Below are 25,673 nucleotides of genomic sequence, written 5' to 3'. Positions count from 1 at the left end.
GGCCCCGCCCCCATGGCGCCGGAAGTGGGGTGCGGAGACGCGCTGCGTGCTGGCAGTCCCTGTGGCCGCGAGCGCCTGCGGCGGCGGGACCCCCTCCAGCAGCGCGGGCTGTCCGGGTCCCCTCGGGCTGTGCGATCCAGAGGGCGCCATGGACGACAAGGGTAAGTCGTAATGGACGGGCTTGCTGGAGCTGAAGCGGAGCCCGCAGGGGTCCCCCCACCTGGCACGCCGGGCGGGGCCCTGCGAGAAATCCGTTCGCAGGCTTGGCTGCTGGGCTGTGTTTGCTGCTTCCAGTCGCAGCTCAGTCCCTCCCGCTGCCCCTGTCTCCGGGGGATGGGTCTTCAGGGTATCCCCAGACCTTCCTCTCCCGCCGCTTCCCAATGCCCACCTCCAAAAAAGGGAGACTTAGGCTGGGTGTGCACATCTCCGCCGTTGTGATTCCCCGCCTTCTTGGATTTGGTACTAGAATTTTTTTTTAAAGACGTTTTTGATGCGCTCATCTGATTACCAGGATGGTTCATTAAGTGAAACACCAGGGCAAACTGACTTATATTTCTCATTTAAAAGAAATAAGAGCGGGATGGGCTTCTGCATATACATGTATGTGTGTAAGTGGGTGAACAGGCTAGAATTGGCATCGACTGTCTGGACAGGTGGAGGGTAAATTGATGAAGTGGTTGACTCTGGGATTCTCCTAGGACTTGTAGTCAAGGATTTGAGGGAGGATGACCTTCTGTTATCATGGGGTGGTGCTTAAATTTTATGCTTTTTGTGCACGGATAGGTTTTTTCAAAAAATGAGAAAGACAGGGATGCCTGGGTGGCTCAGCAGTTGAGCGTCTGCCTTCGGCTCAGGGCATGATCCCAGGATCTGGGATCGAGTCCCGCATCGAGCTCCCTGCATGGAGCCTGCTTCTCCCTCTGCCTGTGTCTCTGCCTCTATCTCTCTCTGTGTGTGTCTCTCATGAGTAAATAAATCTTTTTTAAAGAGTGAGAAAGACAGCTCGTAAATACTAAAGTGGTGTCATCTCTATTCCTATCAACATTTATAATGCCCCTGAAGCCAAACACCCTGAAAAGAAAGTTTTTTTTTTTAAACAGTTTGCTTCTGGGGTGCCTAGGTGGCTCAGTCGGTTCGCTAAATGTCTGTCTTCAGCTCAGATCATGATCTCAGGGTGCTGAGATCGAGCCCGGCATCAGGCTTCCCACTCAGCTGGAATCTGCTTCTCTCTCTCTCCCCCTCCCACCCCACTCCATGCGTGCTCTCTCAAACAAAAATCTTTTAAAAAAATAAATAAATAAAATCAGTTTGCTTGTTAGGGTCAGCAGTCATTGAAAAGCTCTCTGGTCTTACATCCTACTAAATGAATTTGATTAATCACTTTTTTCTCCCTCCCCAGAGCTAATTGAATACTTTAAGTCTCAGATGAAAGAAGATCCTGACATGGCCTCAGCAGTAGCTGCCATCCGGACTTTGCTGGAGTTCTTGAAGAGAGATAAAGGTGAAGAGAGTGATATTTGAACACTTTGGGTGTTAGGGAAGACCTCTAGTAACTGTCAGAAGTTTAGGAAGTAAGACTGTGTCCGGCGCTCGTAAGGTAATGCAGCTCCAAGTCCAGCTTCTCCTTCATGTCAGTCTTCCTTTTAACTTGGAAAGAGCCCACTGGTTATCATTAAATGAGTCCCCTTTCATAAGTGAGATACACTTTGAATCAAGAGTGAGCATGTTATATCAAGTTAACCATGAAGCTTAAATTATAGCAATAGTTCAGCTTTGCAAGTTTTTATGCAGCTTCTGACTTATGCCAGAATTTGTGCAGTTGCTACAGAGTATCCCAGAATTCTAGTATTCATGTCATTCATTGGGATTGCCTACTTGTTCAGGCATCCTAAATGTAAGTTTGTTGGTAGAGCATGACATCGTTTATAAGCAAAATAACAACAATAGTAATAGTAATAATAATGCTTTCTTTAATTTGAAGGGTTGGCCTAAAGCCATGGTGTCTTCCCACTGTACCTACAATAACACCCAAATACCTGAACCTTGCCTACACCACCTCACAGACCTCACCTTGCCACTTCCTCTTCATTTCCTCCCACGCCGTCCCTCACTAAACTGTGTGTCAGCCCCGGTGGCCTCTCTGTCATATCAAGTTTGTTTCCATCTCAGGATCTTTGTGTTGTAGTCTACACCTACACCCTTCCTACTGGATCTTTATGTGGCTGGATCATTTTTTACCCAGGTCTCAGTTTAAATGGCCTCCACTCAGAGGCCATCCCTGTTAGCTTTCTAAAGTAGCCCCTTACTTCTCAACATGCTGCTGCTTTCTTTCCTCGTTCAGTCTGTAACTTGTGTATTTCTTTGTGTGCTTGGTTTTTGCCACTAGAAAGAGAGTTCTATCAGAGCAGGGACCCTGTCTATCTGCTCGCTGATCTGCCACTGCCATAGAGGATGCATTCGGTAAACACTGGTTGAACAAATGAAATGTTTGCATCACATACCCACCAAGGGGCTGTGATGATAAACTGAACATTACATTCCTCATGTGATCAATCCAGGGGAGACGATCCAGGGCCTGCGAGCCAATCTTACCAGTGCCATAGGAACCCTGTGTGGTGTGGACTCCTCCGTGGCCGTGTCCTCCGGCGGGAAGCTCTTCCTGCGTTTCATCAGCCTTACTTCCCTGGAATACTCTGTAAGCCCTGCCTTCCTTGGGTTACCTTTCTACTTCTTTGTTTGGCTACTTTACTTGGATCTCAGTTCCTCCACATTTTTCTCTTTTCTTCTAAGGATTACTCTAAATGTAAAAAGATCATGATAGAGCGAGGAGAACTTTTTCTCAGGAGAACATCCCTATCAAGAAATAAAATTGCAGATCTCTGCCATACTTTCATCAAAGATGGGGCGGTGAGTAGATTTTCTTATGTGCAGTAATTGGGAGCAGAGACTTTGGACTTAGACTCCTGGGGTAAAATCTCTCCTCTGCCACTTACTTGCTGTGTCACCTTGGACAAGTTACTTAACCTCTATGTGCTGTAGTTTTCTCATCTGTTAAATAAAGGTAACAACAGCACCCACCTCATCAGGTTGTGGGAGGAGGCAATGAGATGACCTAAGGACCCTATACTATGCCTGGCACACAGTAAGCACTAAAGAAATGTGTAGATGTTATTACAGAGTCTATTATATTAAACAGGCAGGGGCGCGCCTGGCTGGCTCGGTCAGAAGAGTGGTGACTCTTGATCTCTGGGGTCATGAGTTCGAGCCCCACATTGGGTGTAGAGATTACTTAAAAATAATAAATAAACAGGAAGAGAAAAACCACTGGGATAGCATGGATTCTTGGTTTAATAAGATGTCTTTACCAAAGAAGTATTTTCATTACTGGTTACGTACTAAACCCAAATCACCACCTAACAGCTGTTGGCACTGGTTCATACTGTCTTCCATACTGTCTTCCAGGGAAGATTAGCACTGTGTTGGGGTGTTGTCTTTAATTTCATCTCTAGTGCTATTTCAGAGATGCAGAGCTGCCAAGTGTTTGTAGGTGAAGACAGGAGCTGCAGGTTAAGCCAGTCCGCCAGCAAAGGGGCAGTAAAACCTTTATGATATCTCTTCCATGGCGTCCCTCTTCTGCCACCCCAGCCTCAGACCATAAAATTATTTACTTGCATTTTTGACTCTGAAATCTTGTCCTGCTTTATTATCCCCTTCCCAACCTTTGAAGTGTGTTATTCAATAAATGATGTAATAGTTGTGAGTGGAATTTGTACAAAAGCCAGTTGCAAACAAAGCTGCTTTGGGGCAAATGGAGGCAAGATTAGGATTGCCTCTTGCTAAGGCCCCTCTGTTTCCACCAAACTCCTGCACTCAGCTTTCTGCGGGTTTCATTTGCTCTGGTGTGTTTGAACCTGTTAATACCTACCTGCATCAGCACTGACTTTAGGCTAAATTCAGAACAGAGCTGCCCACATTTAAACCTACAGATGAACCACCTTGGGATCTCATTCAGGGACGTTCTGATTCAGCAGGTCTGGGGTGGGGCTGAGAATCTGCATTGCTAACAAGCTCCTGGGGGAGGCCCAGAAAGGAGCTAAGGTGCTCTGTGCATCCATTTTGCATTATGTAGAACCATTTAGTCTGTTCATTAGAACAAAGGTGAAGTGAGTGTCTGCGTATTGTATCCAGCCCACAGATAGGTTGTGTTTACCCCAAATGGTATTTATTAATTTTTAAAAATTAAGTAGCCAACCCTTATGTCTTGGATTTTCAAGAAAATATCAGATGCTCTGGCAATTGTGAGACCACATGACAGCAGCTGGAACTTGGCCTCTCCTCTTTGCTGCTAGCCCTGCCTGAGCTGCTGCATTTCTTTATGCAGCCTGCCTAATGCCTGTGGACCTGAGTGTGCAAACCATGTCTTAGAAATGGGAAAGCCAGCCCAAAAGAACTAAACAGAGCCTTTGGACAGAAAGGCTTTTGGATCTTGTGAGCAACACCACATGGAGATTCCACTCCCGCATTTGCTGTAGGAAGAGGTGACCCACAATAGATGTGCCATCGAGGATCTCCTTCCTGATGCCATTTGGTTTGTGAGAAGGCATACAGAGAAGCCGTGGGGTACTGGGAGCCTGCGTTAGCGGGGCAGAGTGCAGGTGATCGCTGCTAAGCTTGCCCTTTTGACAGAGGTTTCTTGGTCCACAGAGAATATTAACTCACGCCTACTCCAGAGTGGTCCTGAGAGTTTTGGAGGCAGCCGTGGCGGCCAAGAAGCGTTTCAGTGTGTACATTACAGAGTCACAGCCTGATTTATCAGGGCAAGTATCATTCCATTTGGTTCTGGGCCCAGCAGTCATTCTAAAGTGCAAACTGAGGATTAAAACCTGTGTGGGGGGATCCCTGGGTGGCGCAAGAGTTTGGCACCTGCCTTTGGCCCAGGGCGCGATCCTGGAGACCCGGGATCGAATCCCACGTCGGGCTCCCGGTGCATGGAGCCTGCTTCTCCCTCTGCCTGTGTCTCTGCCTCTCTCTCTCTCTCTCTCTCTCTCTCTGACTATCATAAATAAATAAAAATTAAAAAATAAAAAATAAAATAAAATAAAACCTGTGTGGGAAGCCCCAGAACATGTCCCCGAGTGGCCAGTTACCCAGCATTGCCTTTGGGTGTCTTCCTGCCCCTGAAGGAAGATCCCTGTGAATTGGCAGTAGCCACAGTACAGGATCTAGGCTGTTTACTTAGTAGTTAAATCAGAGGAACAGCAACAGATACATCAGTGGAAAGATTTTTATCAAGGACTAGATAATTCACATATTCATCTAGAAGATAATGAAAGGGGGATCCCTGGGTGGCTCAGCGGTTTAGCGCCTGCCTTTGGGGCAGGGCGTGATCTTTGAGTCCCGGGATCGAGTCCCACGTCGGGCTCCCTGCATGGAGCCTGCTCTCTCTCTGCCTGTGTCTCTGCTCTCATGAATAAATAAATAAAATCTTTTTTAAAAAAAATAGAAGATAATGAAAGAAGAAGCTTTATCCTTTTTTCTGAATTTGGTTCTCTTACCCAGACTCCCCAAGAATATTGTTTTCCTGAAATACCTATTTTCTTCTAAAGAACCCAAATTCTTATTTCTTTCATCCAGAGTCTTGGGATGTGCCCCTTAATCCCTATGAACTGAGTTTCAAGCTAATTTGATTGACCACTGTCCAAATTAAGTGACTCATTATACATCACTCTCTTCAACTTTTTCTGTTCTCAAAATGTCACTTTCCAGTAAGAAAATGGCCAAAGCTCTCTGCCACCTCAACGTCCCTGTCACTGTGGTCCTGGATGCTGCTGTTGGGTAAGTTCCCATCTTCCCTGAGCACGGTTGCTTTTCCTCACCCACTCCCAGGTTTGCCTTGGAGCAGGGTTTCTAGATTGATAAAACCTCATTGGGTAACGTCCTGCCTTTGAATTGATGGCTGCATTAATCCAGCAAGCTCATTATAAGGTCTTAAGAGTGTATGCAGGACACAAGCTGTAGGGTGTTGCAGAGAATGAGAGTCGTTTATGTAGTTTTATGGTGCATTTTAAGAGCACGATGCAAAAGTTGGGTTAGGATCAGCACACATCATCAGTGCTCCCTCTTTACAGGAAGGCATGGGCTAGCTATCCTCAGTGGCACTCTGGGATTCTGTGACTCACTCATGCAACTTTGGTCCTAAAACTGAGGACAGGTGTTCAGAGAATTGTCAGTGTACCTCACAAAAGAAAACAGGACTGAAAGTCTCTCAGAAAAATACAAACACACAGAAAGCAGCTGATAAGGAAATTAAGAATGCATTCAGAAGAAAACATTTTGAAGAATTCCCTTAATTGTTCATTTTCAAAGGTAAATTGGCCTTTATCTTAGCTGAAAGATTCTTGAATTACATAATTTCTTTTCCAACTTTAGATCACAACAGGCTTTTAAATTTTTGTTCTGTTTGTATTGAAGTAGATCAGAAAACAGTATGTACCACACAAGTAGCAAGGATCACATCAGGTCATGAAATCCTCATTATCGGTCACCACACCTGTGTACATGTGCCAGCAGCCATGGGGGAGCGCCTCTGTCTGTGTCTCTCCTGAATAAGTAAAATATTTAAAAAAAAAAAATTTTTTTTTTTTTGCTTTAATTTTTTTAGCTATATCATGGAGAAAGTGGATCTGGTCATCGTTGGTGCTGAAGGAGTTGTTGAAAACGGGGGAATTATCAACAAGGTAAGAACATCAGTTCTGTATAACTCCTTGCCCCTGACGTGGACCCAGGCTGCTGACCCCCATCCTGGCATCCACTCTTCCATTCTGCTTAGTCTCCATATGTCACCATCACAGCCAATGGTTTCCTTGGCCCCAGAGATCACTACAATGGCCAATTCTGGTCACATTTCTTTGATCTCTGTGAATCATGGGAATACAGTTTATCTTTTTTCAAAACATGTTTTAACTGGAATTGAGTTTGACTGTTGGTTGTTTTTTTTTAAACCGAGCATATTTGACATCAGTATAAAGTAGTATTAAAATTCTTTGCCCATTGCCTAACATGGGAAGATTTCATGATCATTTGTTTCTTGTGTGTAGTGAAAGACACATAACATACAGTTTTCACATTTAGCGTTCAGTGGCATGATTTCACTCAGCACGATATTTTCTTTTTTTAAGTATTTTATTCATTTATTTGAGAGGGAGAGCACATGAGTCGGGGCAGAAGGAGAAGAAGCAGGGTCCTCACTGAGCAGGGAGCCTGACATGGGGCTCAATCCCAGGACACTGAGATCATGACCTGAGCTGAAAGCAGACACTTCACCGACTGAGCCACCCAGGCGCCCCACATTCAGCATGATGTTTTTAAGGCCCATCCTTGTGATAGCAGGTGTCACCTCCATCCCTCTTTTTTTTTTTTTTTTTAAATAAAGATTTTATTTATTTATTCACGAGACACAGAGACACAGGCAGAGGGAGAAACAGGCTCCATGCAGGGAGCCCAATGCAGGACTCCATCCTGGGACCCCAAGATCACGCCCGGAGTCAAAGGGAGATGCTCAACCACTGAGCCACCGAGGCATATAGCACATTTGTTTGTCCACCCATTCCTGTCCACTTGAGTTGTTTCTACGTTTTGGCTATTGTGAATAATGCTATTGCCAACATAGGTGCACAATTATGAGTTCCTATTTGCAGTTCCTGTGGGTATGTATCTGAGTGGAACTTCTGAGTCATGGTAATTCCATGTTTAGCTTTTCTTTTTTAAAGATTTTATTTATTTATTCATGAGAGACACAGAGAGAGAGAGAGAGAAGCACAGACACAGGCAGAGGCAGAGGCAGAAGCAGGCTCCATGCAGGGAGCCTGACATGGGACTCGATCCCGGGTCTCCAGGATCACACCCCAGGCCGAAAGCAGCGCTAAACCGCTGAGCCACCAGGGCTGCCCCATGTTTAGCTTTCTGAGGACCTACCAGACTTTTCCACAGCAGCTGTACCTTTTTCCATTCTCAGCATATACAAGTATTCCAGTTCCTCTACATCTTTGCCAATACTTGTTATTTTGGTTTTTAATGTATAGCCATGCTAATAGGTGTGAAGTAGTATCTCATTGTAGTTTTGACTTGCGTTTGCCTGATGACTGAGGATCTTGAGCATCTTTAGAGCATGTGTGTACTGACCATTTGTATATCTTTGGAGAAATGTCTATTCTGTCCTCTTTTTATTTTTTAAGATTTTATTTATTTATTCCTGACAGAGGCAGAGACACAGGCAGAGGGAGAAGCAGGCTCCGTGCAGGGAGCCAGATGTGGGACTCGATCCCGGGATTCCAGATTACGCCCTGGGCCGAAGGCAGACGCTTAACCACTGAGCCACTCAGGCATCCCATGTCCTCTTTTTAAAAATATCCTCTTTAGGAGTGCCTGGGTGGCTCAGTTGGTTAAGTATCTACCTTTGGTCGGGTCATGATCTCAAGGTCCTGGGATCGAGCCACATGTTGGGCTCCCTGCTTGGCGGGGAGCCTGCTTTTCTCTCAGCTTCTGTGCTTGTGTTCTTTCTCTCAAATAAGCATTTAAAAAACTGAAAGAGGGCAGCCCTGGTGGCTCAGCGGTTTAGCACCGCCTACAGCCCAGGGCGTGATCCTGGAGACCCGGGGTTGGGCTCCCTGCATGGAGCCTGCTTCTCCCTCTACCTGTGTCTCTGCCTCTTTCTCTCTTTCTCTCTCCCTCTTTCTCCCTCTCTCTCCCTCTCCTCTCTGTGTATTCTCATGAATAAATAAAATCTTTAAAAAAATAAATAAAATTTAAAAAAATAAAAAACTGAAAGATCTTCTTTAATTCCAAAGCCAGATTTCATATATTATATAGTCACTCACATGCTTTTGAATGTGCTATAAGGTCTCATCCTTCATTTTCTCTGTGTCTCCAGATTGGAACCAACCAGATGGCCGTGTGCGCCAAAGCACAGAACAAGCCTTTTTATGTCGTTGCAGAAAGTTTCAAGTTTGTACGACTCTTCCCACTAAACCAGCAGGATGTCCCAGATAAGTTTAAGGCAAGAGTTTTTTTACATATTTGAAGGGGTATTTGAGTCTATAAAGATTTTTATTTATTCATGAGAGAGAGAGAGGCAGCGACACAGGCAGAGGGAGAAGCAGACTCCAAGCAGGGAGCCCGAGGTAGGACTCGATCCCGGGACTCCAGGATCACACCCTGGGCCGAAGGCAGGTGCTAAACCGCTGAGCCACCTGGGCTGCCCAGGGCTATTGAGTCTAAACTGAAGCCTTTGGGAAGAAGCAGTGTAAGAATATTTCAGTAAGTTACTCCCTTCCCATCACTAGTTTCTCTAACACTTGGGATACAAAGATCAGTTGTTGGCTGAGCTCAGAATGAGTCCCATTTGTCCCCAGAACTTCAGTCTCTCCGTCTCTCTCAGGCACAAGAAGGGGCTGGGAGGATACAGGGAGAACTGATGGTTCAGTCCAAGCCTTGGAGTCAGTCATCCAGGCTCCAGCCCCCATCTCCACCGCTTACTGACCATGTGACCTGGGGCAAGCACTCTCATTTTACATTCTGGGCTTCAGTCATCTTTAAAATGAGATGAAAGTGCTGAGCGATCTGACAGTTCTGAGATAATCCTGGAGAAAAGCTTGGCACGTGCCAGGCACATAGTAAGCACTCTGTACACTCTAAATTGTTATCTCAAGAAGCTTGGAGCAGTGACTCCAGCACAGCAGTGAGGGCAGACAGTTTATCATTAAATTGAGGCTGTCAGCCCAAAGGCCACCATCCTCTGGCTCCCCTGCAGCACCGTGCCCTCCTCGCCAATATGCTGCACAGTTGGCTTCCCCCACCTCTGGGGAACACAGAACATGTTCAGGGAGTAGTACACTGATTACACAGGCCAAGCCCACGTCACATCTGAGCCCTGGGTGTGTGGGGAAAACCAACATGTGTTTCCTGTCTCCTCAGTATAAGGCAGATACTCTTAAGACTGTGCAGACGGAACAAGATCTCAAAGAGGAGCACCCGTGGGTCGACTATACCTCCCCTTCCTTAATAACACTGCTGTTTACAGACTTGGGAGTGTTGACACCCTCAGCAGTCAGCGATGAGCTCATCAAGTTGTATCTGTAAGCGCTGGATCCTCCTGCCGGCGCACAGCCAACATACTTAGGGCAAGGTGAGTAGCCTCTTGACCCCTCCATGAGCCAGACCAAAAGTGAAATTTTTTTCTTTAAAGATTTTATTTTTAAGTAATCTCTACCCCCAACATGGGCTCGAACTCACCACCCTGAGATCAGGAGTCACATGCTTCACTGACTGAGCCAGCCAGACACCCCTAAAACTGATTTTTTTCTTTTTAAATGAAGACTTAGGACCTAAAACCCTAATAAGATCTGGAGAATTTTTTATCCAGTTTAGCCCATCTAAAATGTATTCATGGTTTTCCTAAAACCTAACCTGAATTGTGTTTATGGTTTCCAGACACTTTCCAGTGTCCAGAAATACAAGTTAAGTTTTTGGCTACTTAACCAATGAAAGACATGCCCAGGCCCACCTCCCTTCTTCCTGCACTCCAGACTGAATTGCCAAAAGCATCGATGAAAGAAATGCAGGCCTGCCTGAAAAAGCAGACATTCCTGCCTGCACCCAGGCAGCCCTACAGGAACCAACAACTGCCCAGGACATGTTACAAACGGTGCCTTATGAGAAAGGCCAGAAACCCAGGTTGAATTTACAGGAGGCTTCCAGCGTGGTGACCACAAGCCCAGAGTTGCCGTCCCATCATCAAGCTTGGGACAGACAGAATGGGAATCACCAAAAGAACCCAAGGAAGTTAGAGACAGCATTTAGCAGGAGTAGCAATGTGTGGCTCATCATGTATGAAGACCTTCCAAAACACCTGCACACTGAAATTCTGTATCTGTGAAAGATGTGAATTTCCCTTAAATTCTGCTTCTGAACAGCTTTTTAAAAACTGTACCTGGGTACAAAGTCAGCCTCTTTTCAAATAAATTATATGAAGTATTTTGATCCTGAACAGCTTTTTAAAAATTATACTTGGGTACAAATTCAGCATCTTTTCAAATAAATTATATGAAATATTTTGATATGGTGTTGCATCAGTACTGAGTGCTACCTGAGGCCCAAAGGTATTAGTCATCTTGGTGAAGACACTCTGCAGCCACATTCACACACTTTAGACTCAATTGGAAGGAAACTGTTTATTCGACACAAAGCATAATTTTTTTCCCAGAATATGACTTGCTTCCTTGGTTTTTTAGATAACCCCCCCATAAAATGGTGGTGGGGACTATTCTTCAAAAAGAAGAAACACCCCGGCAACATCAGCCACCCCATGCAAGTGTTTTGTGCAGTTCCTCAGAAATAACTGAAGTCCAAGGATGAGGACACTCAGGAAGATCAGGTGCCTGAAAACACTAAGGAAACTTAGAAAGCCAAAAATCAAGTATACCTCAGTATGTTTAGGTTAAAAAGTAAGTATGAAAAAGCCACAGAAAAAGCTTGAAGTTATAGGTAACCCATTAAAATAAATATTCAACATCTATTTATTTACACTTAGTCTTACACTCTCCTGTTGGACCTAAGGGCCAATGAGGTCGGAATAAAATATTCATGAGCATGAAGCCTCCCCTCTGTCCCAGTGCCAGAACTGTCTGGCACTCAACAAAAGCATGTGTGAGCCGTGCCGGGTGCGGGGCCTCTTCACTGTATTCCCTGCACTCCTACATGCCCCAGAGCCAGCATCAGCAGTCCTCTTCCAAATCAGAGATCAGCAGTCCTCTTCCAAATCAGAGATCCCCAAATCTGCTGTCATGACTGTTCCCTTGCCACTTGAAAACAACCCCTTCTCAAATTCTTCCTCAGTAATTTTGCCTTTCTTAAACTTTTTCAAGAGCCTCGTGTCGTTAAGAAGTTCTTCCATGTCCTCATCTTCGATATCAGAACCCTGAGTGCAGAGCAAGAAAGCACATTTCTTAGCAATGTGTTCCCATAGCAACAACACACTCTCACATCAGCTTCCACAAACACACCATGCTCCCTCCTGAGTCACAAAGGAATATAGCAATAGAGAGCCCCATGCAGCTACTACAAGATGCTATCTTGATAAAATTCACTCAGATTTCTCAGCTGAGTATTCAAGTAATAAAAAGTGTACCTCTTCCCTCTTCCTTTTTTCATTCATTCTTTTCTTCTTCTCCTTTTTGGCCTTCTGCTTTGACCAAGCTTTATTTTTTATAATATTTTTCCTCCCTTCATTTTCTCTTTTCTCTTTTCTTTGCCGCTCCAGTAGTTTCTGCCTTTGTTTCTCTCTAATTTTATCTTTAAATGGAATGATGTCTGTGTTAACATCTGCAGGCACGAAATCTGGGAACTGCCGTCCCCTCAGTTCTGGCATCTTGGGCATCCGCAGCAGGGCAAACCCTCGAGCAAGACTAGCAAAATCAAGATCTAATTAAACCAAAATGGCAGAGTTAGCACACCCAAAATAAGGTCAGAAGCTCCAACCCCAGGAAGACGCCGGTTCTGACCAAATGAGCTAATCAGGTTCATTTTAATTAGATTTAAAATAATTACATTTTTGCTGAAAAAGAGTACTTGGCAGCCACTTTGTTCTGTCTACACACAAACCCTAGCAAGACTTCTTTTAAATTCTAGAAAATGGGATCCCTGGGTGGCGCAGCGGTTTGGCGCCTGCCTTTGGCCCAGGGCGCGGTCCTGGAGACCCGGGATCGAATCCCACGTCAGGCTCTCGGTGCATGGAGCTTGCTTCTCCCTCTACCTGTGTCTCTGGCTCTGGCTCTGCCTGTGTCTCTGGCTCTGGCTCTCCTTCTATCTCTCAAGAATAAATAAATAAAAAATCTTAAAAAAAAAAAAAAAAGATTTACTCTAAAAAAAAAAAAAAAAAAAAAAAAAAAAATTCTAGAAAATAACCCTGATACGTGCCTAACATTTTTTAAGGCCTGCACGTATTACATGAAGTCCACCTTACCCTTTAATCTGAAGATGAGGTTGCATTCGTGCTTTGCATAAGCCTGGACATATGACACAAAGGCCTTCATGCCCTTTTCAAACACAGCTCTGTCGGCCAGGGCCATGGACTTGAGCTTTGGAAGGAGATCTCCTGTGTTTTTCTGGAGTTTCATCTCCTGCAGGGGACACTGCACACAGACCACATGCTCACCTCCAAAACCCCATCAGAACCAGTGCCAATAAAACCAAAGGCAAAACAATTCACTGTAATCTTTAATCAGAGGCACTGAAGCCCAAATTCCCAAGTATTTTGTTTGGTCTGATATTTTTTTAAAGAAAATTTTAAATAAGTTTTACATAACAATCCTGATTTCTAGTCGGAAAATATCCAACCCAAGTACTGACAGCTGAAGCTGAGCCACCTTAAATGGAGCATGCCTCCCCATGGCCTTTAGGCCAGCGTGGTCCCTGTCCTTCCATCACCACCTGGCCCCTGAGAGTCTGCAAACTACCCCCCTAACTTCCGGACCACTTGCTAGAAAGGAACTCTACACCAAGTCTCCTGTCACTGGGCATTCTATATGAAAAAAAGAGACCACTTACTTTTTGGTTAATTTCAAGGAAAGTGACATAGGACTCTTCCATGGGAAGGAGGAACACGAGCGCGCTGCCACCATGGCCAATGCGGGCTGTGCGGCCACAGCGATGCACAAAGGCACTGTGAATGCAGGATGGGAACATGTTCACCATGTGAACAGTGGGGTGGAGCATGGGCCCAGGGCCACCAGACTCCATGGCTCAGCCCTATACCTGCCCCTCACTAGGGTCACAAACACAAGAGCTGGCAGGTAAACATAGATGCAAACCAGTAGGACTCTGCAAGACACTTAATGTGAACTACAAAACTTTCAAATATATGCCTATCTGATGACAAAAGTAAAACACAGTCCTAGTAGAAAACTAGCAGACAAAAGTAAAGGAAAGTGGCCTGTAAGCCCTCCAAGAAGTAACAATTATTACCACTCAGGAGGCCTATTCCCCTGGATTTTCCTATGTTTGGAAACATTTATGAGAAATATATGTTTGCTTTGGGAGAACAAAGGAGACTTTCATATATGGTGTTGTGTGTCGCTTTCCTTTAAGCATCTGTAAGATACATTTATGCAAGACCTCTAAAAAGCAGGTGAAAATAATGAATTGCTGCATACTATGGCATCACTAATTTGACACACCAATGATAGTTCACCTGTTCACCCATTTTTGCTATTTAGAGTAACATTTTGAGTACCTCAGTGGCTCAGTTAAGCATCTGCCTTTGGCTCTGGTCATGATCCTGGGGTCCTGGGATGGAACCTTGTGTTGGGCTCCCTGCTCAGCGCGGAACCTGCTTCTCCCTCTCCCTCCCCCTGCTGTGCACTCACATGGGCACTCTATCTCAAATAAATAATAAATAAAATCTTTTTAAAAAATAACATATTGATGAACATAATTATGCAGATCTTCCTCAGAATTTGTGGGGCCACATTCCTGACAGGGAGGGTCACATTCTGTCACACTGTACCTTGCGCTGCTGGGAGGGTCATATTGCAAAACCCAGTTTACTTCAGGAATGTCTATTCCTCGAGCCATGACATCCGTGCACACTAAAATCCCACTAGAAATTGAGAAAACATCGTTCTAAGCAAGGGGGCCACCAATGTTATCACCATCAATTCTTACTGGCCTCTGTACAATAACAGTAACACACAGTTTCAGAAACTCTCGCAGAAGCAAGCATTCAGTAATAACATTTTGACCTCCTACGGCTCTTTAGGACTCTCCCAATTTCCAATGGAAATGGGAAGTAGGGAAAAGACCAGGAAAGGATTTTTTAAATTAGCATATTTAAAACAAAAAAATAAAATAAATAAAATAAAATAAAACAAAAAAACTGCAGTGAAATCTAATCCTGAGGTGTAACAGTCCATTCTATCACACTGTCTAGAAGAGTGCATTTAACAATACAGCCAGGATGCTCAGTGGAAAAGCAGGGAAGTGTGACTTCTACACACAGAATCAATTATGGTCTTTGTGCAGTGACCTGACAACAACCTACAAGACCTCAATGAGCTGCTCCTCTCCACACTCTCCACCCATTCAACAACAGGTATCAAAACCCCCTAGCCAGGCAGTGGGCCAGTTACTGGAAAATCCAGGAGTGAACAAAACACACAGGTCCGTATTCTCAGAGCTTACGATCTCACAGCGAAGCTGGCAATAACTAAAGACATCAGTGCAGCACAGCATGACGGGGTCAGGCCAGGGACATGGGCTCCCCCGCAGGCCACACAGAGCAGATGTGATAACTGGTCAGAGGAAAAGAGGGCTGCAGGCAGAGAACACAGCCTACAGGAGGGCTGAGACGCAAGGTCCTGCCAAAGCATACAGTGAGCTCCAAGGCAGCAAACCCACCTTTGCAATTTGCGGAACTCCATGAAGATCTTATTGCGCTTGTGTTTCATCTTCCCGTGAATGCACATAATCTTCACACTCTTCACCAGGGCCTCCAGGGCCTTTCCGTAGTATTCCACACAGGCACAGGTGCTGCCGAGAGGGGACAGCAGGCTCAGAGTCACTGGCCACTTAGGGTCCCCTAGTGCTAGGGGAGGGAGGTGGCGAGCACCAGACGTAGCGAGATGAGTGGATCCCCTCTGGGAGAATAGCTACCAACAGCATCCACACTAAACTCCAAATCTGAAACTTTATGGAGTTCTGACCCCAGGACAAAACCCCACCATGTCAGATGCTGGGCTGGCTGCCTTTAAAAGCAATTCCCAGCCACCTCCTCCCTCACCTCCCTGTACAAACAACAGAGGCTGGGCCAGCTAGCTGCACACTCATTTCCCTTGCCTCTCCGGAGGTGAGTGGCTCCAAGTGACTCACCTTTGGCCCCTAAAGATAAAGCTTGAGTCAGCTGGGGAGGAGGGGTTTTTGAGAAAGCTTTCTGCTCTTCTGATGTGAAGAATGCCCTTCCCACTCCCTCTGCCTTTTCTCCTTTCTCTGTTTTCAGTGCAGATGGGAAAGCAGGCATGACACTGGCCATCTTCAGACCATGAGGGGACAAACAGGAATAAAAGGCCAAGACAGTCACAGCAACACAGACCTGGACACTGGGGAGACATAACCCAATGTCAGGACCTGCCTAACCTCTGGCTTCCTTTCTACAGAAAGAAAATAACTCCTCCTGCTTGAGCCACGAAAGTTCTGTTTTCAGTTATTTGCAGACAAAAAACACTCCTGAGAAAATCCCAAACCTTAGGGCTACATGTATCTGTGCACTCCAGATGTGGCTGAACCCCAGATTCTCCTACCACAGGACCCAGAAGGATTACCTGAAGAAGATCAGGTGTTTTTCCTGCTTATGATTTCGAAGAAAATGTACCAGCTGGTTAAATTTCTCATCTGCCTTACATATCTGCAAAGTTAAAAGGAAAACCAGTAAGATTTTTAAAATTTATAGATGATAATAATCTCTTTAGCTATTTTCATATTTAGCCTTAAATGTTAAGGAATCTGATTCTCTCCACTGATCGAATACACTTTCTTCAGTATGTTAATCACCCTGCCTAGATCAGAAAGGTGGTGCTGACAAAAGTAAGTCACAAAGTCATGGAACTAAAAAAAGAAAAAAAAAAAAAAAAAAAGTCATGGAACTGAGAGACACACAGTCATCTAATGCAATCGTCCCCAAATCCCAGTATACAGACAGGGACCAGACCAGCTATACCCAGCGTAGATTTTTTTGTTCTGTTTTGTTTTTTACATAAGCTCTACACCCAACATGGGGCTTGAACTCATGACCCCAAGATCAAGAGTTGCAAACTCTCTGGACTGAGCCATCCAAATGCCCCTCCGGGGTAGATTTTTTTTTTTTTTAAATGTAGATTCTTGGGCACAGCATATAAATTCAGTAGGTCTAGGACTGGACCCAAGAATTCATATTATTTAAGAGCCCCCTGGAGATTCTGGTACAGCTCCATATTCAGAAATCACGAAGATGAACAGAGGTTTCCAGAGAGGAATGTACAAAATTTGAAAGACCTCCTTGGAGACAGACTCCAGTCCCAATATAATCAAGTACTCCATCCAGGCCCCTAAATTGGAGACATTTAAACCCATCTGCATGTATTCCTTCAATTTTTACCAAAACCAAATTCTCAGTCTGGAATTTCTTCCCACACACTCCTCCATCTCTCTAAATGCAATCACTGAAATGAATACAAAACACCAGAAAGCAACAAGAGCCACAGTGGGTGTCCAAAGTTAACAGTTATTTGTACTTACTATGTACTAAGCACTGGCCTAATGTGTATTAATCCTCATCACAATTATGAAGTGGGTAGTACTGGAGCACTCTTTTTACAGGTACATGCATCTAGTTTAATTAGTAAGGGACAAAGCCAAGATGTGCACCCAGGCTTTGTCCTGGGCGGTCCTGCTCCGACACTCGCTCCTAGTGATGCACAACATTACCTACAGACCCCTCCCTCTGGCTGGGAAAGGCCAGGCTCCTTTAGTAGCCTAGCCCAGAACTGTCAGCAATAAGGATGACGCCCCATGCAGGTGAGCCTGCTGGATTTCAACACCACCCTCGAGGCAGTTGCCCTAGAGGCAGTGCCACGTTGTATGTTAGACCCTAGTCAGCATTATCACTAAACGGCAGAATCAGTAAGGATATCCAGCGCGCACCATGTAGTAGTTCTCCAGGCGGGAAGGAGTTTTCTGGGTGCTGCTGGCAGCTACACCCTTCTCCTTCACCGAGATCCGGACAGGGTTCCGCAGGCCTGCTCTCACCAGGCTCTCCACTTCCTGTGTCTGAGTTGCTGAAAAGAGGCCTGTTCTCCTCTGCTTTGGCAAAAACTCCAGGATGGTGTTGATGCTAAAAAAAGAGGACTCCAACTTAACCCTTTGTTTATCAGCATCATCAACAAATACCACTTATGATACTAAACAGGTATTTTAAAAATTGGGAAAAAAAGCCATCACAGTATTTACACTAGACATTAACCAGGAAAAAAAAAAAAGACATTAACCAGGGGATAAAATTATGAACAATTTTTATTTCTTCTTTATACTCTCATTTTTCTAAGTTTTCTCCTTTTTTTTTTTTTTTTTTTTTTTTTTTTTAGTTTTCTCCAATGTTAACATGTAATTATACTTTTATCATGTGAGGCAATTAAAAGGAGAGAATGAAGGTAAAACAAAAAACTTTTTGGTGGGGGAGTGGGGGGCTGGGGGGCTGTCAGTGAAGCATTTGCCTTTTGGCACAGGTCATGATCCTTAGGTCCTGGGATCAAGCCCTGAATCACTTTTCCTTCTTCCTCTATTCCTCCCCCTGCTTGAGCACTCACACTCTCTCTCAAATAAATAAAATCTTAAAAAAATAATAACAAAAAAAGTTTTGAGACTAAAAACCATGGAACTATATATATTTTTTAAGATTTTATTTATTTAGGGATCCCTGGGTGGCGCAGCGGTTTGGCGCCTGCCTTTGGCCTGGGGCGCGATCCTGGAGACCTGGGATCGAATCCCACATCGGGCTCCCGGTGCATGGAGCCTGCTTCTTCCTCTGCCTGTGTCTCTGCCTCTCTCTCTCTCTCTGTGACTATCATAAATTAAAAAAAAAATGTTTAAAATAAAAAAAAAAAAAGATTTTATTTATTTATTTATTCATGAGAGACACACAGAGAGAGAGGCAGAGACACAGGCAGAGGGAGAAGCAGGCTCCATGCAGGGAGCCTGATGCGGGACTTGATCCTGGGTCTCCAGGATCACACTCTGGGCCAAAGGTGGCACTAAACCACTAAGCCACCTGGGCTGCCCAGAACTATACATTTTAAGTAGGTGAACTGTATGATATAGGAATATATCCCAATAAAGCTATTCAAAATACCAACATACACACACACACACACACACACACACACACAACTTCAAAAGAAATCATGAAGGAAAATGCATCTTAAGAAGTAGAAATGGAATTAAAACTGTGTGGTAAAATTTGAAAGATCAAACAACTTAATGACTTGAAATTCAAATGAGGCCAATAAGGGCAGTCAGTAAGTGGTAAAGGAATTCCACTTTGCTCTCCTTTTTGCCCACCATAACCCAAAGCCAGCGAAGCCCATAGTCCAGTACCTTGCTTCAAACCCCATGTCCAGAAGTCTGTCTGCTTCATCCAACACCAGGACCTCCAGGGACTTCACACAGCTAGCCAGATCCAAGCCCTCCACCTTCCTCCGGAACATGTCCTCCAAGCGGCCTGGAGTGGCCACAATGATGTTCCCACTTTGAAAACACAGTAAACATTTGCCATACTCTCTGGATCTTGGGAATATCTGTGATTCCAAAAACCAAATTTTGTAACCTCCACCCCCAAAGTCATCTAAGTTCCAGGGAGGGGAAATACAGCCATGAGTGAGGATAGAGGGCTAAGGGCAAAAGCCAGGACCATGAAGGAGACTGATGGGTTCTGGGCCAAAAGCCAGGTCAGAGTCAGCACACGCTGGCCCACTGGCCACATCTGGCCTCCACCTGTTTTTGTGACATGTCATTGGCACACAACCACACTCATTCGTTCATATATGGTCTTTGGTGGCTTTCACACTACCACAGTGGAGCTGAATACTTGTGACAAACCATGTGGTCCACAAGCCTAAAATATTTACCATCTGTTCCTTTACAGATAAGGTTTGCTGACCCCTGACCTAGAACAAGCTACTCAACCACTCTACACCCCTGGTAATTCATCTATAAAATGAGAATGTTAGGGATCCCTGGGTGGCTCAGCGGTTGAGCATCTGCCTTTGGCTCAGGGCGCGATCCTGGAGTCTGGGATCGAGTCCCACATTGGGTTCCTGGCATGGAGCCTGCTTCTCCCTCTGCCTGTGTCTCTGCCTCTCTCTCTCTCTCTCTCTCTCTCTCTCTCTCTCTCTCTGTGTCTATCATAAATAAATAAAAATAAATCTTTAAAAAATAATAAAAATAAAAAATAAAGATCACAACAGACAAAACACCAAATATGGCCCCTACACACTGACTGACATACAAGAAGTTGGTTTTGTTTTGTTTTGTTTTTAAATTTCAAGTATTCTCTATACTCAACTTGGGGTTTGAACCTACAACCCCAAGATCAAGAGTTGCATGCTTCACCACTGAGCCAGCCAGGTGCCCCAAGAAGTATTTTTTCTCTTTTTTAATATGAATTACATGCCAATGGTTAGAAGTCTGGAGCTAACACATAAAAATCTGGAATTCCATTTGCTTTTTAAAAATTCAAAATCTGACAATACTGAACCCAGAACCCTGCAAGGCTATCAGCTAGAGCTGAGTATTCGGCTAGGTACTGGGCAATTCCTACCCCATCCCCACCCCTTCTCAAAGACTGGTGTTATCCTCTGCCCCCTGCAGGAACGGACTTTTTGACCTCTGCTGAAACGCATCTCATGGGACACCCAAACATACCGAATGCTCAATAGAAGCAATTCTATTAAGATTTTCTAAGAAATTGGCCACAAAATCTATCACTGCCCATTATAAATCTTATTCATGGTAGGACGGAAAAAAATCCAAAGGGCTGACAGCCACCACATTTGCCAACATCCACATGTTTATTAAACACCTGTGTGTGCTCAGCACAAAGCAAGGCTCTGCAGATACAATGCTGTGGGACAGCACCCTGACCTACAAGCCTGCCTGAGGACACAGGGATGCTGGCCCACACAGTGCTCTAGAAAGCCAGGTCTGTGCAGCAGCTAGCTCGTGGGGAGGCGGCAGCAGTGGAGAATGGTGGTCTCGCAAGCCCTGTACGGACATCAGTATCCTTCCTAAGGACCAGCAGAAGCCACTAAAGGGTTTCTAATGAGTGACATGACCCAACTGACATTCTGAAAAGGCCACCTGGGTTGCTCTGTGGAAAGTGGGTTATAAGATGGCAAGAGGAGAAACACAGAGGACACAGGGTGGTTTAAATCAGAGTGGAAGAGGTGGCGAGGGAAAGACGCAAAGGGCTAGAGATGTGTGCTCTGGAGGGAGCATGTAAAGGATGTTGGTGATGGTTAATGGCGTGCGGGGACAGAAGGGACAATGAGGTATCAAGGCCAATTCCCAGACTTCAGGAGAAGCACAAAGATGGACAACCAGGAAACTCCAGGTGACATGGAGATTTGGGGACAAAAATCAGCCATTCCAGACACACTTGCAACAGCAGGGAAATGCCCAGGAGATGCCAGGCAGACAAGCAGCTGCCTGCAGGTCTGGAGCTAAGGCTAAGGTCAGGGACCACCAGGAGCGAGATGAGACCACTTAGAGAGCCCTGAGTGAGAAAAGCAAGGGCCCTGAGGCCTGCCTAGTCAGTCAGCCTGGTGGGGGGGGGCAACACCCCAACTTCTTTCTCCTCTGCAGGGCAGGACTCACTGAGCGGGAAATGCTCATCAGGGCCTTAGGGGAAGGGCCAGCAGGCAAAATTCAAAGTTGGCTTAGAGAATCAAACTTTTGGGGAGAGCAGGTTGCCGAAGGGAGTGCTCCCCATTAGGCCTACGCCATGTATCACCTCCTCTTGGGTTCAGGGCCAAAAACAAGCAAGGAAAGGAGTGGAAGCAAACTTACCCTTGTTCCTTAAACCTGGAAACATCTTCTGCGGGATTCCTGCCTCCGATCCAGAGAATCTGGCTAAAACAAGAAACGGGTCTTTGAGCAGGTCAGGCAAAGTGGTCAGACAGCCCACAGCTAACAGGGACACTGCATCCAACTTACCTGAACTGTGGGAAGGACTTTGTGAAATGCGCCAGGACTTCATCTACCTGAATAGCCAGCTCTCGGGTGGGTGTGATGATGATCGCCCCGACCTAGCCATGTTGGGGGAAGGAAACAGTGAGCAGAGCACAGGACTTACAGAGCTGAACACACACACCAGGACCATCCCCCTCGCAGAGCCAAGTTCCCAGAGGAACAGCACTTCCTGGGCTTCTTCAGCGGCCAGTCACAGTGCTTATCAACGACTTTTCTGAATCACAATCAGTTCAAACACTGAAACACTCTCCTGTGGGAAATGCAGAGTCAGGTTCCAAAGAGCCTCTGGTCATGTTTTGTCGATCATAAGCAGGCTGGCTTTACATGTGCTTCTGTTTATTTATTTTTTAAAAAGATTTATTTATTTATGATAGACAGAGAGAGAGAGAGAGAGGCAGAGACACAGGAGGAGGGAGAAGCAGGCTCCATGCCGGGAGCCCAACATGGGACTCGATCCCGGGACTCCAGGATTGAGCCCTGGGCCAAAGGCAGGCGCTAAACCACGGAGCCACCCAGGGATCCCCTGTGCTTCTGTTTAAAGACACCTTAATTAATATAGAGTTGAATTATCAACACTGAATTCGCTGCCAGTTGCCTTTACGCTTGAGGCCATTTTAAACGTTGAAATCACTAGCAAAAAATGCAAATATCACAACAGTAAACAGACAGTGAGGATGCCTGTTTACAATCTGGGAGCTCAAACAACTAGGCAGAGCATTGCCTTGTTCAGACTCAGCTGGGAATGTGCACAGCAGGTGACTCAAATTTTTTGCTACTCTGCACAAATCTATGAATGAGGGGAAAAACACAGTATTGATCTGGGGAGCCACAAATAAATTTTTTAACAAGTAGGAAAATTCACAAATACAATATCTGCAAATAGGGAGGGTATTTTTTTTTCCCAATCTTTTGACCCACTTCTTTCAACTGTGAACTCTATAAGGACTAAGTAAAAATAAGACACTGAGCTATCCTCACCTGATTCTTTTTTAACTTCTCTTCCCTTCTCAGAAGAATCTCCAGGATGGGGATGACAAAAGCGAGCGTTTTGCCACTACCTGTGACCTGCCAAGATGGAGAAAATTTGGTTTGCTTTTCCTCACAGTTCATTCTGCGGGGAAAACAGGAGGACAAGCTGCATTTCCAGGAGGTACTCACCGCCTCTGCAGCGACATCTTTGTTTTTCATGAAGAGAGGGATGGTTGCAGACTATAGAGAAAGAGATGCAAAGCACCAGTTAGAGAATCCCAGACTTCACAGAGGTGGCAGAAAGACCTAGGAACACAGTGGGTGGCCTGGTTAACCCTGGACCCCACCACAATGCAGACTCTGGGTAGAGTCACCACAAGGTATCCCAGGGGTACAGCCACAGTGTCTACAGACAGTGTGGAGGAGACAGCAAGCTGGGATGATTTCTATGCCCTTGGGAAACACACAGCAAAGCCTGGAGACCCAGAGGAGAGGGCATGCTGCTGGAACGTAGTAGGTAGAGGCGAGGGATGCTGTTAAACAGCCGACAATGGCCAGGACAGTTCCCCAAAATAAACAATCAAGCCAGCCCAAGATATCAAGAGTGCCAAGACCGAGAAACTCTGCTCTAGACCACTGTTGTCCAAAAGAAATATGATGTGACCCGCATATATGGTTTTAAATTTTCTGGTAACCACATTATAGGAAAAAGAAACACATAAAATGAGCTTTACTAATATATGTTATTTGACCTAAGAGATCCAAACTACTGTGACTTCAACATGTGATGAGTATTTAAAAGTTAACAAGCTACATTCCATTCTTTCTTCATACGGAGTCTTCAAAATCCATTGTACCTTTTGCATCTGGAGCACATTTCAATTTAGACTCACCATATTTCAAGTGTCAAGAGCCACCTGTATCTACAGACTCCCACAGTAGACGGCACAGACCCTGACTGCCAATACTGATGGCAGGGGCAGAGTCTTCTTGCTAGTACTACATCCCCAAGTTTCATCTCCAGCCTTCTCCACATCTTTCCTGAGGATCTGATGGACATCTCAACTCAACATTTCAAAACAGAACTCCTGAATTTCCCTTGGAAACGTGTTACCTCTTCCCACCTTCCTCATCTCAGGACAAGGTACTGCCATCCACGCAGCTGCTAGAGACAAAAAACCTCTGATTCCCTCTAGATTCCTCTCTTTTCTAACTCCTCCATCTGGTCCCCCAACAATCTGAAAGCTATCTCAGACTCCACTTCTCAGTAGCCACTGCTTCCTCTCCATTCCAAGCCCCCACCACCTCTCACTCAACACTAGCCCCCTGACCTCTTGCTTCTCAAAGTCCCTTAAGTCCATTCTCTAAAGCGCAGTCACCTCCCTTCCCTTCCTACATAGCTCCCCTTTGCACTTAAATATAATTCAAACTCTTCCAAGACCCTACTTCGCTCAACTCTTATGCTACTCCAGATGCTCCCGGCAAAGGCCTTCGTTCTGTTCCTCCCAGGTCACCTCCAACCCCAGGACATTTACACGGACAGTGCTCTCTGCTGGGATATCCTACCCCAATCACCCCACAACCAGCTCCTCAATCATACCAGTTTCAGCTTAGTGACACCTTCAGAGGGGCCTTCCCTAACACACCATCTTAACCTCCAGTCCCGGGCCTTACTGTCACTGTCTCATCGGTGTGTTTTAGTTCCTCAGGGACACTTATCACCTACTGAAATGACCGTATTCTTCTACTCCTTCTCCCTCCCCTGCATTAGAAGATAAGGCCCATACCTGGAGACCAACACTGCAAAACTCCCAGAGCCTAGAAAACCGGATACACAGTATGTCCTCAAGATTTTTTGAGTAAATGAATAAATTGGGCCAGAACCTTCACTTAGCCCACGTAGTAACAACAGCAGGAAACATTTACTGAGCTCCCGTAAGGTGCCCATAAGGTCCCACAGCACCCCGACGAGGCACCGCATCTGCCGCGGAAGGCAGCACACAGAGGTTAAGTCGCCCGCCCGAGGTCACACAGCTAGAGCCAGAGGCAGCAGGCACTCAGGCCCCAGCGCTCCCGGGGGAGGGGTCGCGAAGTCAGGGCCCTGGCGCAGGTGCGCCGCCCCCGCCCACCGGGCTCAGGGACAAGCGGCAGGCACCTCGCGCCCACCCGCCGCGTGGGACCACCGGGGGCCTGGCCCGCCCCGAGCCTCCCCGAGCCCGAGGGCCCTTCCCTGCCCGGTACCTGCACCGGCGTCATGTGCGGAAAGCCCAGCTGCCCAAGCGCACCCAGCACCTGCGGGTGCAGCTGCGTCGGCAGCGACTCCCAGGAACCCTCTGTCACGTGCTCCATGGCGCACCCCTCCGCCCGGGCTCCAGCCGCCTGGACGCCACTCGGGCGCCGCCGCCGAGCACTTCCGCTTCCGGCCGCCCTGGGGACCGCCGGCAACCACGCTCTCGCAGCAAGGTTCCGGAGGGCGGGGAAAACGCCGGGGCGGCGGGAGCCGGAAGAGCTGATCCGCCGACAGTGACGGCGGGCGGCGGGGGCCAGGCCCGAGTAGTACCGTCCGTCCCGCCCGGCCACCTGGGCTCCGGCTGCCCGTCCCTCGAGAGCGGGCATTTGGGCGGGAGGACTGTGCTCCGGCTCGCTCGCTGTCGGCGCCCATCGGAGGCAGGTGGCCGCACAAGATCTGGCCAAGGGACAAGCGGATCTGGAGGGAGTGGACAGAAACGTACCCCAGCCGCGGAGCTCCAGGTCAACAGACACACTAAGGTTGACGGTGGGCACCCCTGAGTTTACCTCCGAGAAAGAGCCCCCAGCGAGTACCAGAGCTTCCCGCCCTAGTGTTCCCCATTGGCTTGGGCCACTCCGTCCAGGTA

General features: G+C 46.3%; 2 protein-coding genes across 3 annotated transcripts; one reads left to right on the top strand and one right to left on the bottom strand.

Moving 5' to 3' along the window:
- Positions 1–10: 10 nt before the first annotated feature.
- Positions 11–11,031, top strand: EIF2B1 (eukaryotic translation initiation factor 2B subunit alpha). The gene is made up of 10 exons (XM_041728767.1): positions 11–161; positions 1,400–1,501; positions 2,559–2,695; positions 2,791–2,907; positions 4,705–4,817; positions 5,767–5,835; positions 6,662–6,737; positions 8,930–9,055; positions 9,973–10,183; positions 10,489–11,031. Exons 1-9 carry the CDS (start codon positions 149–151, stop codon positions 10,135–10,137), a joined length of 918 nt encoding a protein of 305 aa, XP_041584701.1. The 5' UTR covers positions 11–148; the 3' UTR covers positions 10,138–10,183; positions 10,489–11,031.
- Positions 11,032–11,213: 182 nt separating this feature from the next.
- DDX55 (DEAD-box helicase 55) lies at positions 11,214–25,232 on the bottom strand. Of its 2 annotated transcripts, none has more exons than XM_041728761.1 (14): positions 25,039–25,232; positions 22,987–23,037; positions 22,807–22,893; positions 21,793–21,884; positions 21,646–21,708; positions 19,177–19,326; positions 17,728–17,917; positions 16,371–16,453; positions 15,451–15,582; positions 14,561–14,653; positions 13,603–13,717; positions 13,019–13,187; positions 12,185–12,477; positions 11,214–11,974 (listed from the first exon to the last, which is right to left on the bottom strand). In XM_041728761.1, exons 1-14 carry the CDS (start codon positions 25,144–25,146, stop codon positions 11,798–11,800), a joined length of 1,803 nt encoding a protein of 600 aa, XP_041584695.1. In that variant the 5' UTR covers positions 25,147–25,232; the 3' UTR covers positions 11,214–11,797. The 2 variants fall into 2 exon arrangements, with proteins under 2 accessions (XP_041584695.1, XP_041584696.1); XM_041728762.1 differs by having other exon boundaries at positions 22,987–23,103; positions 25,039–25,175.
- Between the last annotated feature and the right edge of the window lie 441 nt (positions 25,233–25,673).

The sequence above is a fragment of the Vulpes lagopus genome, chromosome 14 (genome assembly GCF_018345385.1).
Source record: "Vulpes lagopus strain Blue_001 chromosome 14, ASM1834538v1, whole genome shotgun sequence".
Classification (NCBI taxonomy): Eukaryota; Metazoa; Chordata; class Mammalia; order Carnivora; family Canidae; genus Vulpes; species Vulpes lagopus.
This window is presented reverse-complemented; position numbering and strand designations above follow the sequence as displayed.